Source organism: Pipistrellus kuhlii, unplaced genomic scaffold, assembly GCF_014108245.1.
Source record: "Pipistrellus kuhlii isolate mPipKuh1 unplaced genomic scaffold, mPipKuh1.p scaffold_m20_p_9, whole genome shotgun sequence".
NCBI classification, from domain to species: domain Eukaryota; kingdom Metazoa; phylum Chordata; class Mammalia; order Chiroptera; family Vespertilionidae; genus Pipistrellus; species Pipistrellus kuhlii.
The window spans coordinates 28,354,788-28,374,503 of NW_023425595.1; the positions used below are offsets into that span (position 1 = coordinate 28,354,788).

The 19,716-nt window shown below is 41.9% G+C and overlaps 1 protein-coding gene across 2 annotated transcripts in view; it reads left to right on the forward strand.

The window, feature by feature from the left end:
• Window positions 1-7,868: 7,868 nt before the first annotated feature.
• The window catches only part of TRIM66 (tripartite motif containing 66), a 47,278-nt gene continuing 35,430 nt past the window's right edge, over window positions 7,869-19,716 (forward strand). Inside the window, exon 1 of one of the 2 annotated variants that reach the window (XM_036427230.2) lies at window positions 7,869-8,207. In XM_036427230.2, coding sequence (XP_036283123.1) covers window positions 7,946-8,207 — 262 coding nt within the window. In that variant the 5' untranslated portion in view covers window positions 7,869-7,945. Of the gene's footprint in view, window positions 8,208-15,461; window positions 16,275-19,716 lie in introns of those variants that run through there. The other variant, XM_036427232.2, reaches the window with a different exon arrangement.

Consider the following 19,716-nt stretch of genomic DNA (forward strand, 5'->3'; position numbering starts at 1 on the left):
TTATATTGCTTTCCTTCCTCAACTAGAGGATTGTTAATTTAAGATGAGAAGAGTCAGATTTCTGTTCTAAGTGAGAAGCAGAGCAAAACTTAGAAATCCAAATTGGTTTCAGAAACAGCTTAAAAATTTTTAGGTAATAGAAAAGACAGTAAAACATTTAAAAAAATTTTTTGGAGGAAAAAATATAAGTATAAACATCTCAAATCATAATACGCTACAATGCTGTTTTCATGACTATTACCTTTTAGCTCTCATCTACATGGAGATGTAGCTATCTGCAAAGCTGATGATCACAGTAAAGAAATCTTTTTGCAATCTACTTTTCATGTAATTCTGTGATATTTTTCTGTCTCACTACCCAGTCTTCATGATTTTTAAAAATTTTTTATTTTAGACAGGAAGTGGGAGAGAGAGAGAAAGAAGCATGGATGTGAGAGAGAAACATCAATAGGTTGCCTCCCGTACATTCCCTAATTGGGAATCGAACCCCAACATAGGTATGTGTCCTGACTAGGAACCAAAACCACAACCTTTTGGTGTACAGGATGATTCAACCATCTAGGCTACCTACCCAGGGCTATGATTATTATTTTTAACAGCTGAAGAGTGATTTGTCTTTAGCAATACTATAATTCACTAAGCCATTTTCTCATGTATTTTGTTTTATTTGTGTATATATACTTTTTTTCTCCTATTGAATAACTTGTCCTGGATAAATCCCTAGGGTGAGATTGCTGGATTATAGGGCATGAACATTTTTATGATTCATTTTATGTTGCTATATATTTTTTTCCAAATGGATCATACCAATTTATGCAGTTGACATGTATAGTTTCCAATTTCAACTACACCAGGCTCATGGGGTTTTTCTTTTTCTTTTATCAGTAGTTTTTGATAAATAGCAATATGGCATCTGAGGGAAAATCCATAGGGACACAAGGTTTCCTTCAGCACAAAGTAAAAATAATCTAATTTGAGGATTAGGAATTTATGGGAGTCTTAACTTTCTGTGTTGTATAGGTTTTTAAAAATCTCATTGTACTACATGGCAAGTGCATTCTTAGAAGCTTTGCTGGAAGATAGAATGGAAAACCCTGCTGCCATTAAACTCCGAATAGCAGAATATGAAGAGAAGAATTCTAGGATCTTTTAGAGCAGTTCCCCCACTCGCACAACAAAGAGGAGCTTAAATAGTTGGGTGTTCATTTAGTTTCAGATGGTAAAATTAGTGAAAAGAAACGTAGGTTTATTTCCTGCCTCTGGTTTTAGTAGCTGAATGACATTGAACAAATAGTATATTCTCTTTGAATCTTAGCTTTCTTGTCGGTATAATGAAAAATGACTGAGATTCATTCGTTCATTTTAGAAACACTTATTGAGTGCTTGCTGTGTTCAGGCACTATATAGACTGGTATAAGCCAAGCAGTGAGGGGCCGGTACAGTGGTAAACAAGAAAGACGAAATCCTGCTTTAGGATTGTGTCTAAAACAGACAGGAAACAAGTAGAGAAATAAATAATATATGACATTCAACACAGCCTAGCATAGCATGGGTATTCTCTCATTACCTAGTGTTTCTCTCTCCCATTTTAATGATAATTTATTCTGTTCTACCCATGCAAACGAGCTTTGAAATTCTTACTCCCCACGTGTCATGGAATGACTTGTTCTTTCAATGCTTGGCAAAGTTAGAGAAACTGGTAACATTTCCCTTCTCGCAGATCCCTGAGCGTGGGCTGTTAAAAGGAGGTGGTTGGTGAGCAAGCTAATCTTCTATGTGAGGTTTCCCATCCTTCCAACTTGTTGTTTCATTTAGTCCAGATTTCTCTGTGACTTAAAGCAGAGGGCGCAAGCTAATTGAGAGTATATTTTGTTTGATTCATGCTGTTTTCTTAAATTTTTAAACTAAATTAGTTGCCAGTGTTTTAAAATTTAACTTATTGAGTGATTTTAGAGAGAGGGAGAGAGAAAGTAACATCCAAATACCCTATGATATTTCTTTTTCCATTGATTTTTTTTTTTTTTTTTTAAGAGAGAATAGTAGAGAAGAAGGGAGGGAGAGCGAGCGAGAAAACATCCATGCAAGAGAGACATCAATTGGTTGCCTCCCACAGGTGCCCCAAACTGGGCCAGGATGGAACCTGAAACCTAGGTACGTGCCGTTGTACTGGTGGTAATCCAACCTGTGACCCCTCCGTGTATAGTCCTACATTCTACCCATTGAGCCAAACCAGAGAGTATCATTTTTTTTTAAAATCAATCTTTATTGTTCATATTATTACAAAGGTTCCTCATTTCTTCCCCCCCCCCAACCAGGTTCTCACCCCCACCCTCCGCCCCCTTCCCATCCCCCATTGTCCTCATCCATAGGTGCACAGTTTATGTTCAGTCTTCCTCCCTCCCTTTCCCCAAGAGTAAATCCCTTTTCAGATAGTAAATCAGTTACTTAGCATTTTCTCATATCAATAATACCTCCACATGCCCAATGATACACTTCACACAAAAGACATTTCCAAATAGGTCAACCAGCCTCATCCAGGCCCAACCAAGGCACTCACAGATCAACATCCCAGCACTATACTAACTCAACACATCCAGATCTAAGCCTTCATCACTTGATTCAGCAGACCCTAAAGTTCCCACAAAAGTTTCCAGCCATGTCTGAGAGGCAGCCGTGGGGCAGAGGCAGACGAGAAGCGAGCTGTTCCAGGCCTGGCTGCTCCGGGCCTGGCCAGAGAGTATCATTTTGTTGTTCCACTATTTATGCACTCATTGGTTGCCTCCTGTATGTGCTTTGATCAGAGATTGAACCCACAACCTTGGCATATTGGGATGATGCTCTAACCAGTTGATATATCCGGCTAGGGCAATGTTTTAAAATTTAAATAAAACTCTGGGTTTCTGGCCCTGGCTGGCTTGGCTCAGTGGATAGAGCATCAGCCTGTGGACTGGGGTGGGTCTTGGGTTCAATTCTGGTCAGGGGTACATACCTGGGTTGTGGGCTTGATACCCAGTCGGTGGCGTGCAGGAGGCAGCTGATCAGTAATTGTCTCTCATCATTGATGTTTCTTATCTCTCTCTCTCCTTCTCCCTTCCTTTCTGAAATCAATAAAGAAATATATTTTTAAAAATCTGGGTTTCTGGAATTTTGAAAATCTAAGGTTTGGCAACACTGACCCACATTCTTTCAGGTGAATATGTCTGGCCCCTTGTAGGTATTACAATTTGGAAGGGGTTAGAAAATAAGTCATTTGATCTATGCTTCTCTGTCTCTCTCCCCCTCCCCCTGCTCCTGCCCCTAAATCAGAGACTCATTGCTTGGCTGCCTTTAATTTAATCTTTATCCTCACAGAGTTACCATAATTGCTAAGGCAGAAATTAAATACTTATTTCTTTATATTTTTACTCTGTAGAGTCTACCTGTGTTGGAAAGCCATGCCACCTCCTTTTATTCCCAGAATTGTTATCAATATTTGCAGGCTAATGCAGCAGTTCTAAAAATATGGTCTGTAGACCTATGAGAGTCCTAGAGACCCTTTCAGGGGGTCAACAAGGTCAAAACAGTTTTCATAATAATACTAAGATATTATTTGCCCCTTTCACTGGGCTGACATTTGCATTGATGATGCCAAAGCAAAGGCCAAAGATGGTGTGTAAAATTGCTAGTACAAGTCATTGTACACTGTAAGGCACTTGCATTAAAGAAGAAAAGAAAAAAGCCAGTTTTACTTAAGAATGTTAAGAATGTTGGGGGGAGGGGCATGTGGGAGAGAGGGAAGCTGCCAATTAGTGGTTCTCTTATTAGTGATCCCCTTCCCTCCCTCCCTCCCTTCCTTTCTTTCTTATTTTTTTTTTTTAATATAATTGTTGATATTTCTCTCTCTCCCTCTTCCTTCCTCTTTGAAATTAATAAAAACAAACAAACAAAAAAGAATTTCCATGATGATGCTCTGGCTGGTGCTCAGTTAGTTGGAGCGTCTTCCTGTACACCAAAATATTGCAGGTTCGATTCCTATCAGGGCACAGACCGAGGTGGTGGATTTGGTCCCCAGTTGAGGCATGTAGGGAAGCAACTGATGTTTTTTCATGAGATTAGAGGTGCTATCAAAGAGTGTATTGTTGTTTTTGGTTATTGTATCAATATGATGAAACATGTCAGTATTTGGAGCATCTGCATAAGTGGTTGAACCAATATTTTCCAAATGACCATGCTTGGTGTTACGAAATTATGCCTGGGTAAAAGAGCAATTCATAGTACAAAATTCATAGTGGAATTCAAGTAACAGAATAACAAAAGTCCATTAATGTAGTTTCAGATTCCACATTGCAACTAACCTTTAAGAAACTACTCCTTGTTGAATTTTAGTTCAAAGAACAACACCCACAATTATTTGATAAGGCTATATTGAAATATTGCTGTATTTTCCAACTGTATAACTGTGTGAGGCTGGATTTTCTTCATATACAGTAAACAGAAAAACATAGAACAGATTGACTGCAGAAGCATGTATGGAAATCCAGCTGTTTTCTATTAAGCCAGGCATTAAAGATATTTGCAAAAAGGAAAAACAATATCACTATTCTCACTAAATTTATTTTTTTGAAAATTGTTATTTTTTCCTAGTATGTTATTCATGTTCACATGTACTAGACTTATTATTTTTAAATGATTAATATTTTAAAATTATCTCAGTTTTAATTTATATCATGGTAAATAGCAATAGCTATAACCCACATAAACCAAGTCTCTTTGGGGTCCTCATTAATTTAACAATGTTCAGGGATTCTAAGACCAAAAATGTTTGATATTTTCTGTCTAACAAAATAAACTCAGCTATTTAAACCTTCTAAGGGAGACTGCCCTCACCTCCACTAGGGCTGTTATTTTGAGTGTTATCTGGGAAGTAACTTCCTTTAGAGCCCCACAATGAAGTAGGGGTGTATTTAGTGGCATCTTGTTGGGCCTCCAAGTAGCCAGGCCTCTCCCAGCCCCATCATCATTTGTCCTTAACCTGTTAATTGGGGAGTTCCCTTTTTAATTATGCAACCTGTAATGTGCACGTACTCTTTCACTAGGACGTGTCAGTACGTCACGCCCGGAGGACGTAATTTCATATTATTACTATTTTTTTTAATTTATACTTAATTAAAATAAATGATATATATATTTATTTATTTATATACAAAGCACAAAGGAAAATACAAAATTACAAAAAAATAGAAAAGAATACCAACAAAAAAATGAAAACATCGAATTAAAAAATTATAAATTTTACAAACAATTATAAAGATTACAAAAAATATATACCATTTCTCTCAGGGCGCAACATATATTCATATGACCTACCCATTCCCGATATTGTTTATGTTTGACGTATTATACGTCCTGCTCCGTTAACAGGTTAATGGATTTCACTTCCAAATCTGTGGCCTGAAGTGAAAGTTATCTCAAACTTGCATAATTACAGAGCTACAGATTTGAATGAAATGATTTTTGTTTTGTTTCTTAAGTAAGTATAAATACGAAATTAGGTACACTCCATTTGTTCTTATCTATATATAAAAAGCCAGGGTCTGTAATGACCAAAGGCTTGACCAACTGGAATTCAGTGCTGGGTTGCCATGACTGCCACTGCTGCGGGTGCCCAGATCCAGCACTGACTGCCGAAGGGGCTGCAGATCAGGCCCGAAGAGAGTCCTGAAGAGAGAAGTAGGGTCTGATCCATAGCTTCTGTTGATCAGCACTTGCCTCTCTCTTTTGCTCCAGGCCTGGCCAGCAGCTGCACCTCTCTTTCTCTTGGGCCTCTGCTGGGGCTGCTGAGTAGCTCTGCTTCTCTGATGGGGCCTGTTGATAGGCCTGGAGACTCTGACTGGCATAGAAATCCACCAATTAGAACCAAATCTGGGTGAAGTGTGAGGAGCCAATGGCTGCCGAGGAGGTGGAGCTTTTGGTGCTGACTGGCATAGAAACTGACCAATTAGAACCAAATCTGAGTGAAGTGGTAGGAGCCAGTGACTGCCTAGAAGGTGGAGCTTTTGACACTGACTGGCATAGAAACCGACCAATCACAATCTAATCTGGGTGAACTGCAAAGGCAGAACCTAAAGTGAGGGCTGAGGAGGGGTTTTAAGGGCAACAGCTGTTTGGTGTAAGGTGTAAGAAAGCAGTTCAATTTTTTAATGACTGGTCTAACAGTATAGTGCATATAGCTGGCTATCAGTCCATATATAGGAATTCTGTATTTTTGTGTGCCAAGAGCATCTCCTCATGATGAAAAAGGCTCCCCTTGCCCCATTTAAACAATTCTATCCTACATAATCTATCTATACTACTGAAAGTGTAATATACTATTGTAATTAGACTAGGTCTGCAGGTCATATTCCAGACATCTGACTTCCTTCCAGACAAAGCCATAGTGGTAGGGGCTGAGGCAGAGGCCGTTAGGGGTGACCAGGCAGGCAGAAATAGGCAGTTAGGGGCGATCAAGCAGGCAGGCAGGCAGGCAGGCAGAGAGGTTAGAGGCAATCAGGCAGGCTGACAGAGGCAGGGGTGATCAGGCAGGCAGACAGGCAATTAGGAGTCAGCAGTCACAGATTGTGAGAGGAATGTCCAAGATTGGGCTTAAACTGGCAGTCGGACATAGCCCAAGGGATCCCTGATTGGAGAGGGTGCAGACTGGGCTGAGGCACCCTCCCACCCCCGTCCCATGCACGAATTTCATGCACTGGGCCACTAGTACAATTATAAAACTGGATTGCCACTATAACTTAAATGTGGTGCTTCCTTTTGGGCTAAGTTTGGCAAACTCACCCTCCCATCCCCACCTCCACAATGATGAGGGCCCAATTTCCTCACCTCCTTTGAAACATTCATCATTGTGTTCCCAGGGTCATTTATACTTCATGTGGCAAGAGTGCATCCTTATATATCAAGTAAATTCCCCTTTCTCTTTTCACTAGCCTGAGATTAAGTAGTACTTGGTGTGAACTAGATCCTAAACTCTTAACGCTGCCCCTAAAATCTTGTCATGGATATGTAGATGATTCAGAATATTTATACTTTAAAAAACACTTATCAGAATGAAACACTAATTTAAAAAAATTATAGGAGAGAACTCATGAAAATATGTGTGTGGACCTCAGCTTGAATAACATGTCAGTAGTTAAAGACTGGAATCTGGAATGACTGATGGGTTTGAATTTGAATTTGGACTCTGTTATTTACCATCTCTCTTTGTGCAGTTACTCAACCTCTCTGAGCCTCAGTTTCCTCAGCCTGTCCCTCATGATTTTATATAACCCTATCTCCAAGGTAGCTGTGAGGATTGAGATACAGTATATAAAACACCTGGCATAAATTTGGCATTTAATAAATTTCCTTTTTTTCTTTTCTTCCCCCAAATGAAATCTTGGATTAAGCTTGTCCACTAATAAAGAGGCAGAGGTAAATCTGGGACACTTTTGAAAGCAAACAAACCCTGTAAGAAACACACAACCTAGCTTTGTTTTCCACAGCAGAGATGCAAGGTTCTGCCTTTGGGCCCGAGTGAGAGGTTGAGGCTGTGCCATGATGTAGGGCATGAATTCCAGTTCTGGGAAGGAATATGGCCTGGACTTCTGAGGCCTTGATCTCTGAGTCTTCTCTGGCCTGTCCAGGAATATCCCCCTTCCAAAAGAAAGAAATCATTCTGCTTTTTAAAAAAGTTGATTTTTAGTGAGTGTGAGAGAGGGAGGGAGAGAGGGAGGAAGAGTAGGAGGGAAAGAGAAATATCAAATTTTTGTTCCACTTATTTATGCCTTAATTTTTTGATTCTTGCCTATGCCCTGACCAGGGATCAAACCCACAACCACCTGAGCTACTAGGCCAGGGCAAATCACTCTGCTTTGTGCTTCACTTACAGGGAGTGGAGCTCGCTCACTCTACACGCTGCTTCACGCCTGAGGATATGAATGGAAAAGCCCCAGTCCCGGCCACAGGCATGGGCCTGGATGTGGGCTTGAGCTTTATGGGGCTTCCACTAGTTGACCAGAAACCCAGCAGTGGACAGATGGAGGCTGTGGTACTGAGTTGCTTGTTGTGCCAACAGGACCTGCAATATGTGGGTGCCTGGCTTCTTCCCTGCCAGCATTTGATCTGTAAGGACTGCTTCCAGGGCTTGATCCAGGAGCTAGGGCAGGTTGCCCAGGCTCATGGGACTGTCCCAGAGGGTAAGTACAAAAACAGGACAGGTTCACCTCCTTCTGTATAACAGGTCTCTCCTGTTTCATAGGAACTGAATTTCAGGTGTAGAAAAAGAATCAGGATTTAAGTGCCCAAGGGACAGTCATTGCTGAAAGCAACTCTTTGGGGAATCTCTGAGACAAAGCAAATTCTCTTGATACCTAATATATCTGCTTTGTAAACTGGGACTTTTCATGTGGATTTCCTTAAATTGGTGGCAGACTAAAAAACCAGGGAAGGTTTTGATGCAGGGGTTGATTGATTCCTCAGATAGAAAGGAGGGTCCTGGCTCACTAAACTTCTGAGGCAGCGGAAATGGGCTGGGTTCCTAGGATTGGTCAGGAACGGATTTTGAGCAGACACACTGACTAGTGAACCATTCACCACCTAAGCTGCTGCCCTGCAGGGAGGAGGAGCTTGTGTCTTGCTTCTGAATTTCAGGTTTCCTAGGAAACAGTCTCTGTGAGAACTGCAAGTCCTTGGAGACAGGAATCAGGTCTTCATTTCAGTGTTCACTGGGCAGCGAATAGAGGTGCAACGAGTATTTGTTGAATAACCTTAATAGGATGAGAAAATCAAATAAGTTGACAGTGTTTAGAAACATTTTTTATTATCAATGTGATTTGTAGCACAAGTCTAGGCTCTCTTTGGGGCAGTATATTTTCACATTTGTCTTTAGATCTGAATTTTGAGCCCTCTCAACTCTTGGGCAGGCTACCTAACCTCTCTGAGTCTCTGTTGAGAGTTTGAAGCACAGAGAAGATATGGTCTACTTTGAATTTTTATATTAATATCTAATTTTTAAACCCATAATTTAAACTGTTTTTCCTTAAACTTTTGATTTTTAGTTTACAAATATTATTCTATTTATAAATGGCTAGTTTTAACATTGCCTTTAAGGGCCTTTCATTAATATTTGAACATATTTACAAACTTAGTATTTGTTTTTATAAATTTAATGTATTTTCTTTTTAAGTAATGCAATTGTCTAACTAATAAGCATTCCTAATTACTTAAAGAATTCTTAGAAATCCAATAAATTAAATTTATAAATATGATGAATCTTAAATATATCTTAAAAGTTCCAGCAATGTTGGGTTAATATCCAGAATATATAAAGAACCCCTGTATCTCAACAATAAAAATACAAACAACCCAATTAAAAATGGCAAAGACCATATATAAACATTTATCCAGATGAGAAAATAGATTTTGAAAAGATTCTTAATATCACTAATCTTAGGGAAATACAAGTCCAAACCACAATGCAATACCACTTCATATCCATTAGCTATTATTAAAAAAAGAACAGAAAATAGTAAGTGTTGGTCAGGATGTGGAGAAATTATATACTGTTGGTGGGAATATAAAATGGTGAAGTCTCTGTGGAAAACACTATAGTATTTCCTAAAAATATTTAAAAGTAGAATTACCATATGATCCAGAAACTCCACTTTTGGATATATACCCAAAAGAATTAAAAGTGGGGATTCAAAGAGATATGTGTATACTCATGTTCATAGCATTATTTGCTATAGCCAATAGGTGGAAGTAATTCAATGGGTGAATGGATTAAAAAATGTGTTATGTACATACAATGGAATATTATTCAGCCTTAATAAGGAAGGGAACTCTGACACGTACTGCAACAGGAATGAATCTTGAGTACATTTTGTTAAATGAAATAAGCCAATCACCAAAAAAAAAAAAAAAAATGCTCTATGATTCTTCTTATACAAGGTACCTAGAGTAGTCAACTTCATAGAGACAGAAAGTAGAATGGTGGTTGCCAAAGGCTAGGGCATGGAGTTATGGGACTTATTGTTTAATGGTATAGTTTTACTTTTGCCAATTTTAAAATGAGGTTGTTGTTTTGGAATGCTTTTTTCTGTTGATAGTGTTATTTGATTCATAAAAGTTTTTTATTTTGATGAAGTCCAACTTACCCTATTTTTTCTTTTGTTACCTGTAATTTTGGTGTTATATCCAGGAAGTCGTGGCCAAATCCATTGTCATTAGCTTTTACTCTGTTTTATTCTAAGAGTTTGATGGTTTTAGGTATTATGTTTAGGTCTTTGAGCTCACCTATGATTTTTAATAAGAACCAATATGCATATAGTAAGAGACCAAGAAATGTGGGGGAAAAATACTATTATTTAGAACTTGTGAAACTGAAGTGGAAAAATATCTGTTAGATGCAAATATGATTGTTTTGGAACCAGAGAGGCAATTTCTTGAATGTATTGCATCTTATATGTGTTTGTATGGTCTGACTAGGCAATTGTTACCTTCTGTATTTACATTTATGGGTGAAGAGTGGAATAATCTTCTATTGCTTGGAGGTTTTAGGACTCTATGATGATGTGTGGTATTTGTTGGTTTGTCTGTCTATCTCCTTCACAGTTATTTATTGACTTTTGTGTACTGAGCTCTATGACATTTAGGGTACAGATATGAAAAGACAGGATCCTTGCCTTCAAGGAACTCATGCTTTATTGAAGGATAGATACCTAAATAGATGATAATCATCCAGTGTGGCAGGGATGTGAAGAGAAGATGGTTTCAGGCAAGGGAACAGTACCTCTGAAAGGTTCGTCAGGCACCAGGACTGGTGGATATCAGTTGCTTACGGAATGTTTCTAAAGGACTAAAAGAATGGCACCCAAATGAACTGTCCCATAAAAAGATCGGCCACCTATCTCAGGTAAGTTTAGTGAGATACCCAATATCTGAATTTAGATTTCTGGTCCATAATTTGGGAAGCCATGCTTTGGGAGTCTGGTTCTTTGGAAAGAACTCTTAGTACGGCCACTTGATCCAGCTGAGAAGGAGCACAGATTGGCTAAAAGGTTTATATTATTTCTGCCAATCTGGGATTTTCAAATGTAAAATATGGGAGAAGGTAGCAGATTATCAGATCAGCTCAAATTCAAGTTCACTTATCCTCAAAGCTTGTGTTCTATACTGTAGTACTTTGCTTGGGGAGATTCCATGCTTACTGGAATCCCTGAACTGATGGGAGACTCCATGGAAAATCCTTGAGGAAAGAACCAACTCTGCAGCCTGAGTCATCAGGTGCAAATCTTTAATGAATGCACATGGCCTAGCTGAGATTCTCCCCAGTACCTCCAAGGAAATGGCTCTGCATCAGGTCTCAGGGCTCTGAGGAGACCAGCTGGGCCAGGTATTCCAAAGCTAGTGATGGGGACCAGAACAAAGGCAGTAGCATGCTTATCCATGCAAGGGGATGACTCGAGCTACAGGCTCTGTGCAGAAAGGCTGAATCAGGAGGTCACAGTTCAATTCCCGGTCAGGGCACATGCCCGGGTTGTGGGCTTGATCCCCAGTGTGGGGCATGCAGAAGGCAGCCGATCAATGATTCTTTCTCATCATTAATGTTTCTTTCTCTCTTTCTCCCCCTTCTTCTCTTAAATCAACAAAACACACACACACACACACACACACACACACACACACACACACACAATAACATCAAATAACCACCATAGTTTTGTGCTTCCTGAAGCTAGTGACAGGTGAGAGCATGTCTGTTGTAAATTGCAATTGCTGAAAGGGGGAGCAATCTCTCTCTCAGTGGGCAGGCACTGGGGCTTTGGGAAGATCCAAAGAGAAGAAACTGATGCAAGATGCTACAACCTCAGAGTCAGAGTGGGAAATGAGGCTTTTCTTAATGAGCAGCTCAGCTGGAGGGGCTCCAGTGGCCTGGAGAGAGAGAGGAGGTGGGGGTTGGGGTTGAGGTCTCAGTTACAGGAGCTTGGCAGGCTGACTGCTATTTGCTTGTTTCAGGTGCTTAATAGTGTCCAACCATTGTGGGGTCTGTGGTGGGTAGTAACCCAGGCCTCCCTGGTGGAGGTCAAGTTGCTGAGCTGGGCTGAGCTGGGTGTGCAGCTGGCCCAGAAGCTGGAGTTCTGGAACCCTATCAGCAGGTTGGCTTTTTAGTTCAAGAACAGTTTCCTCATGTAATTGGCTCTCTTGGGCACTGGACTGGCACTGTGCACCTCAGAAAATACCTGTTACTGGGAGAGCAATTCCTCTGGTAATAGGAAGGAGGAAGGCTGTGTGTTGAGGGAAGTTATAGCTAGAACAGATTTGCTAGTGGAAGGAGTTCATGGTAGCTGCGATTGAAGGACAGGATTTGGAGGAGTTCTTTATTGGCTGGAACTCTCTTATTCAAGGAGGATCAGTCACAGTTGATGCTGTGGAGGATGGAAATCAGGAAAAACCCTTGGAGCTTATCTCAACTCCTCACTGCATAAATGGGGCATCAGGGGTGAACAAAGGGCTAGAATTCTGCTTAATATCACATATAGAACCAGAAAACAACAACAACAAACAGCTCTCTTGCCTGCCAGTCCAGGGCTTGCCTGGGCTTGAGAGCCAGTAGGAACTGAGACCTACAAAAGAACTCTGCTGCCCTTGGTTCCCCTACTGTCTCTCTGTCCAGGCCCAGGTGAAAATGGGGACAATGGATTTGCATGGAGTATGTCAGTGCATAAGTCCCTGGATTGACTCTTAAGATTGGAAGTGAAAAGAGATAGAGGTGCCACTCTGTCAGATGAGATGAGCTCAGACTCATCCTACTTGTACTTTCTGCATTCCACCATGGGTTTTTTATCTGGCACAGAAAGCTTGTTTCACAGTTGGGTGGTTCCTAGGAGCATGGGCTCTGAAAGTTGTGGACCCTTCATATTCAATCTCAGCCTGTGATCTGGTCTTCATGCTCAGATTCTGACTCAGATCTTCTGCCTGGCCCTGCCACACAGTCCTGGATCCATCTGCCTGATCTTACATTACCTGTTGCCTCTGTGGGTGATTCTTCCAACTCCTCTAGCTTCAACCCTGATGATCACTCTCTTTTATTCTGGGCCTGCATTTTTGTTATTTAAAGAATCCCAATTGCTTGCAGTTGAGAACAGGAACTTAGCATCCAGACTCTTTCAGTCTGACCCCGAACTAATTTTAGACCCTCATCTCCTGCCACTCTTCTTTATAACCTAGCTTTACTAATATTTCCCCAAGAGTCCTCACATTTTGACATCTGAATCCTCTGTTTATGATGTTCCTGCTTCCTGAAATGCCCTTTCCTTATTAGTAACACCCTACCCCAAACTGAAGGTCCAGCTCAAATGTGACTCCGTTATCAGAACAGAGCACATAGGGATATGGGTTGACTTGAGAATAAGCAGGATCCCCATTACCAGAGCTGAACCCCAAAGTGTAAGGCTAGAACAATTTAAATGATTGTTGCTTTAGGCCATGGGTCAGCGAACTTTTTTTTTTTTTTTTTTAATTTTATTGATTTTCTACAGAGAGGAAGAGAGAGGGATAGAGAGTTAGAAACATCGATGAGAGAGAAACATCGACCAGCTGCCTCTTGCACACCCCCTACTGAGGATGTGCCCACAACCAAGGTATATGTCCTTGATCAAATTGAACCCGGGACCTTTCACTCTGAGGCCAACACTCTATCCACTGAGCCAAACCGGTTTCGGCTCAGCAAACTTTTTTTTTTTTTTTTTTTTTTTTAATATTTTTACTGATTTTGTACAGAGAGGAAGGGAGAGAGATCCAGAGTTAGAAACATTGATGAGAGAGAGTCATTGATTAGCTGCCTCTTGCACACCCCCTACTGGGGATGTGCCCGCAACCAAGGTACATGCCCTTGACCAGAATCGAACCCTGGTCCTTTCAGTCCCCAAGCAGACGCTCTATCCATTGAGCCAAACTGGTTTTGGCTCAGCAAACTTTTTTGTTAAGGGGGCTTGGCAGTATTTTTGGCTTTGCATGGTCATATAGATCATGTCACAACTACTTAGCTTTGCCATGGCAACACAAAAACCACCATAAACAATATGGAAGGAATGGGTATAACTGTGTTCCAATAAAACTTTATTTACAAAAACAGGTGAGCTGTAGTTCTCTGACCCCTGTTTTAAGCTCTGGGAAATTAGGTGGGATTTGAACCTGTGGGTGACATCAAGTAGGAAATAGCTGTGTAGGATCTAGGCAGAGCCCAAAAATATATGGCTGTGAATTACAGGTAGGGGAAGTGTTAGGAGGGGGAAAGTGAAGGAGAGATCAGGAGGAACAGGAAAGAGTTAATTTTGGCAAGAATATAGGATTGCTTAAAAGAGAAATGGGAACTCAAAAGTAAGTTTAGGGTCACATTGTGATGGGCCTCAACCAATTTGAGCTATTCTGTAGACAGTGGGGAACCATTGAAGGTTTTTGGTCAGTGGAATATAATCCAGTCTTTATTTTTAAAAAGTCATTCTGTCTCAGAAGAGTGATTGGAGGAGACAAGACTAGATGCACAAAGACTTGCTAGGAGGCTACTCCAGTTGTCCAGGCCATTGGGTTCCATATTACGTAGGTACTTGAACCAGAGCTGGTCTAGATGCTTAAGAATTATTTGTGAAAATCGGTGAAAATATAGATTCCACACCTATACCTAAGAGTTTTGGATTTGGTTGATTTTGGAATTTCTAACAAACCCTCTGGATTTGTGAATCGCTGATCCAGCAAGGCAGGATGAGGCCGGATCTTAAGAGGCTATGGGTGCCAGAGAAAGGAGAGCACAGGTAAAATGGGATTTGACAACTGCCCCTCTTCATCCTCCTGTTACCTGTCTCTGCTTGTGACGGCCCATCCATTTGACTTCTTTTTCTCCACACACCACCACTCCCTCTAATATTCCTTTTTGGTTCTATTCTATCATTCTCTTTGAGATGACTCTTCTGTCCCTTTCTTTCCATTTCTACCTTGTTTGGGGTCCCATTAATGCTCAACTACCCAGGCCTCCTCCCTGACCACCCTGTCTCCAGTCCATCAAAAATAATCATCAAGCCAAATCTTTCTCTCTCCAGAACCTTTTTGGGCTGCCTTTGCTTTCAGGACAAAGGCCAAGCTCCTTTTCTTAGCATTTGGAGCCTTTCAGGTGCTTACTGTCCTGCTAACTTCCAAACTCATTCTGTGCCACCCCCTCCCTGTGCTTTTGAAATTTTCCAGGACACTCTACATTTGCAATTATCTTGTACGTGTAAGTCTTGCCCCATTCTAATATTTTTGCTTTAGTTCAGTCCTGTTTTTCCTTTTCGCTTTTTTTCTCCCTGCTCCTGTATGACTGTATCTCCCTTCGGGGTGGAGTTAGCTGCCTGGGGACTTCCTCCCCCTCCCCCCGCCCCCGCAACACCCCAGGACCTTAGTGCATCATAAAATGTGTGTCTGCTCCATCTGAAGTCCTAATCCTCCACTTGTGACGGACAATTGGTCACTATGGCAACTGACTGTGACGTCACAGGATAAGGACTTCAGGTGAAGTGGCAGGAGCAGGTGAGTGTGTAGGAGACAGATTTTAATGTCTGTCGAAGGCCCCCCCACACACCCTCCTTCAGTGCTGGGGGCATAGAGGGCTATCTCGGGCTCCTGCTGATTTTAAAAATGATGCGGTGAGAGTGTGTGCCTGGCATCTGCGTGCTGCAGCAGTGTGGGGCTGACAGAGTGTGTCAACTTGAGCTCTGGCTGTGCAGGCACCGCTGCTGCATGAGCCTGTTATTCCATTCTGGATTGCTATTTTGATACCCAGATTGCATCATTCTTCCTACGTATAAACAGGGGGTCCCCAGGGCCCTGCAGCTACTCACTTCTCCACCAACACTGTTGTTGTGATGAGCTCTATTTAAATGAGCTGCCGGATCCGGGCAGGTTCCAGCCATACATGAGCACTGTCATTTTGGGGAACATGGAGGGCTGAAGGATTTTTGGATCGAGTCCTAAAAGGCTGAGAGTGATGGCCTCCTGAGCCGAGCAGAGAGCGACAGAGCTAGTTCCTGAAAGTTGAAAATCTCCTTTCTTCCTTCTGAGCTTCTATTCCAAGGCACCCAGAGGATTAGGAAGGAGCTGCAGCTAGGAAGAGAGTCGCCTCTTTGAGGTCTCCCTCTTGCTGTTCAGTTTGGGAAAAACTGCTGCAGTGCCTTCGAGATAAACAGGAACAGGAGGAGTCATCCAAGCCCTTTCTTGCAGCAGCATCTCAGGTGAGCTGGAGAAATGCAACCCTGGCTGAGGATCCCTCAGAGAAAGGAGGAGAGGATCCAGGCTACCCCTCCCAGTGCCCAGCTCCCCGAGGCTTAGGCCCTGCAGCCCAGCTGGCTGCAGCGTGCAGGGGGGGTGTTCCTGGGCGCTTGGTAAGCACCATCCTCTGGGACCTGTGGTGGGCTCACCTGTCGCTCTTCTGACTTCTCTCCCAGGTGTTGATCTAATCACAGGGCAGCAAGGGCCATAGGTAAGCCTGCTGGCAGCCAGAGGCAGGGGCAGCAATCACTCAGGATCAAAAGCTGTCTTTCTAGCAGGGACTGGGCTTCTGGGGAGTGGGAGCAATGTATTTCTCAAAGGTTGTGCTGCTCTGAGCTTTGGGCAAGAGGAAGGCTTCAGGGACTTGTGTGGTGGGGGTCTTAGCCCCAGTACTCTGGAGCTGCTCTTGGGAGGAAAGGAATGGTTAGTGAAGATGGCCAGAGGATACAACAGACTGATTTTTCTCCTGGTATAGTGCTGAGAGAGGCATAGGGAGGTAGAATGTCTTATTTGTAGCTATGGAGGTAACCAGGGACTGCTCAGTGGTTCAAGATACCACCTGTGTTTTACAAGGGTTCTGTGGTGTTTAGCTAAGTTCCTCCCTCTCTCTGGGCCTCAGTGTTACCTTCTCTATGATAAGGGAGATGAGCAGTGAAAACCAGGTCTGTCCAGCTTTGGGTTTGCATGTGAGACCTGGCAAAGGACCACCAGGCTGCTTTAGAGGATGCCACTCTGATGGAGTCAGAGCTTGCGCCCAGCTGCAAAGTTTCATGGAGCCTTGGACAAGAGCTGTAGAATGAAAGGCTCCTTAATCCCACAGGGTTGGCTGCTTAGCTGAGCTCAGGCTTATATATCTGGGGTGTATGTGTCCCTCCTTGGTGGGCTGAGCTGACACAATGCTGGCTTTCTGATACCCCTTTGGCATTTCTCTTCACCCCAACTCCCTGGTGCCCAAGTTGCCTTGGCTCTGCTGTTTATGTATAAAGTATGGACCTCCCTCCCTTGCTGCCTCACTATGTCCTGGGCTCAGCACACTCTTTGGGATCCGGTAGCAGTCTTGTAGTGCCCCAGGCTGTACCCTAAGCTTGCTCATCGGTTCTTTAGTTGAAGGCAAAATGTCTGCCAACTCTCTGCCAACCATCAGGGTAAACTACCGTGTTTCTCCGAAAATAAGACATCCTCCAAAAATAAGACCTAGCACATGAAAAGATAAGACATCCCTGAAAATAAGACCTAGCGCAACTTTGGGAGAAAAAATTAATATAAGACACTGTCTTATTTTCGGGGAAACAGGGTAGGTATCAGGGCATCTGGCCTTTGCTTTTCTCTGTCAGAAGGAAAATACATCCCAGCTGCATTCAGAACCTCTAACATTTTGGAGCCTCTTTAAAATTGGGTGAGCCTGCTTTTCTTAGCTGCCAGGTATAGGGGACAGAACTATCAGGCTCAAACTTGGTTGTATATTGCCATCATTCGGAGAATTTTAAAAAATACTGATGCCTGGATCCTATCACTTAAAACTCTGATTTAATTGCTATGGGATGTGGACTGGACATCAAGATATTTAAAGGTGCCTCATATGATTCAGATTTGTAACAGTGAGAACCACTGGTCTGTAGAATGAAACTGCCCCCACATTTATTTTCTCCAGGCAGAAAAACTCTGCTTCACTTGCCTTTTTTCAAAGATCATATTTCTTAAAACTTTAAACATAGCTGGGGCTGGATTTCAGTTTCTCCTGGATTCCCAGGTCCAGAGCCGTTTCCATGTCATTATTAGAGTTGGATTATTATTATGGAATATTTTACTTATAAAGTATTTACTTGATTAAAATAAAATTACCTTTTAAAATATATATATTTTTTATTTTAGAGAGGAAGGGAGAAGGAGAGAGAAACATCAATGATGAGAATCATTCATTGATTGGCTGCCTCCTGCACACACCCTACTGGGGGTTGAGCTCAAAACCCAGGCATGTGCCTTTGACTAGAATCAAACCCAGGACCATCCAGTCCTCAGGCTGATGCTGTATCCACTGAGCCAAACCAGCTAGGGCTACCTTTTTTTTTTTTTACACTTGAATTAGCATAGTGAAAAGGGCTGGGTTTTAGAGGTAGACAAACTTGGGTTTCAATGGTAGTTCTTCCCTTGGTTTGTATGATCTTTGATGGGTGACAATTTTGTGGAGCCTCAGTCTCTCCAACTATGAATTGGAGACATTGGCTATCTCTTAGATGTGGTTTGGTGATTAAATGAGAGAACACATGTAAAATGCCTGGTATGGGGAGTAGTGGTAAAGAATAACATCCTAGGGACCAGAAGTGCTTACTCTTACAAAAGTTTCACTGAACATCCTTGGGTTTCAGAGTAATTCTACCAGGCTGCTAGGTCCCCAGGAGGACCTCTGGGGCCAATGCCTTCTTCACTCTAGAAGCAGACACCCCACCTCCTCCCAGGATGGCTGTGTGACCTTTAGACCACTTCTCAGAATTGATGTTCCCATGTACAACAATTAATAGAAGCTCAAGGCTGTTGCTTAAATAATTAAAGTAGAAAAAGAGCAATATATCTAATGTTTTATGTAACGTGTGACTTACATATGTATTAATAATGAGATTAATGCTAAATATAGACATTTGATAATTTTAGATAATAAAGAGTTCATGTATTTCATTTGTGTTAACAAATTTTGTTTTTGTATCCTCATTGAAAAATGGGGAATTCTCTTAAAAACAAACAAAAAAAACAACAACTCAAGGTTGACACAGCCTAATGGGGTTAGAATCTTCTGAGGGAAGATAAGAATTTCTGGACAAAATATTGTGACAGATAACATATGTCTCTGAGTTCACTCTGGGCCCACAGTCTCCCATCCGTGCAGACTGTGGCAGCAGCCTCTCTTTAGATGGGCCGAGCCCACAGCTTGTCTCCTGCCTTGCTGACTTGATAGCTAGTTCGCTCTTTGGCTCTCTGTACCTTCCCATCTTGCTCGGGGGAAGATTTCTGAAGCCTGACTGCAGTAGGCAGAAGAAGCGGGGTGGATAATCCATACTTCCCCGATATTCCCATTTTCCTCATTTTAAGGATGTAGAAAGAACAGTTTAGAGAAAAGAGGTCACTTATGTAAGGTTACACAGACAGTGCCAGCCCTGGTCCTGGAACCCACATCTCCCAATTCACAACCTTTCCCAAGCACCACAGCTCTGCTGTGGATCAGACCTGGTTCCTTTGTCCTCTGGACTGGCTTTTTTTCCTGTTACCTTGAAAACTTGCAGATGGCTTCTTACTATACTCTCAGTGGCTGTGAGTGCAAGGAATACACGTGGAATCCTCAAACCCAATAGAAACTTAATTGTCTCAATTTGCTAAAAATCATGCAATCTTTTTTAGTACTAGTTGTGGATT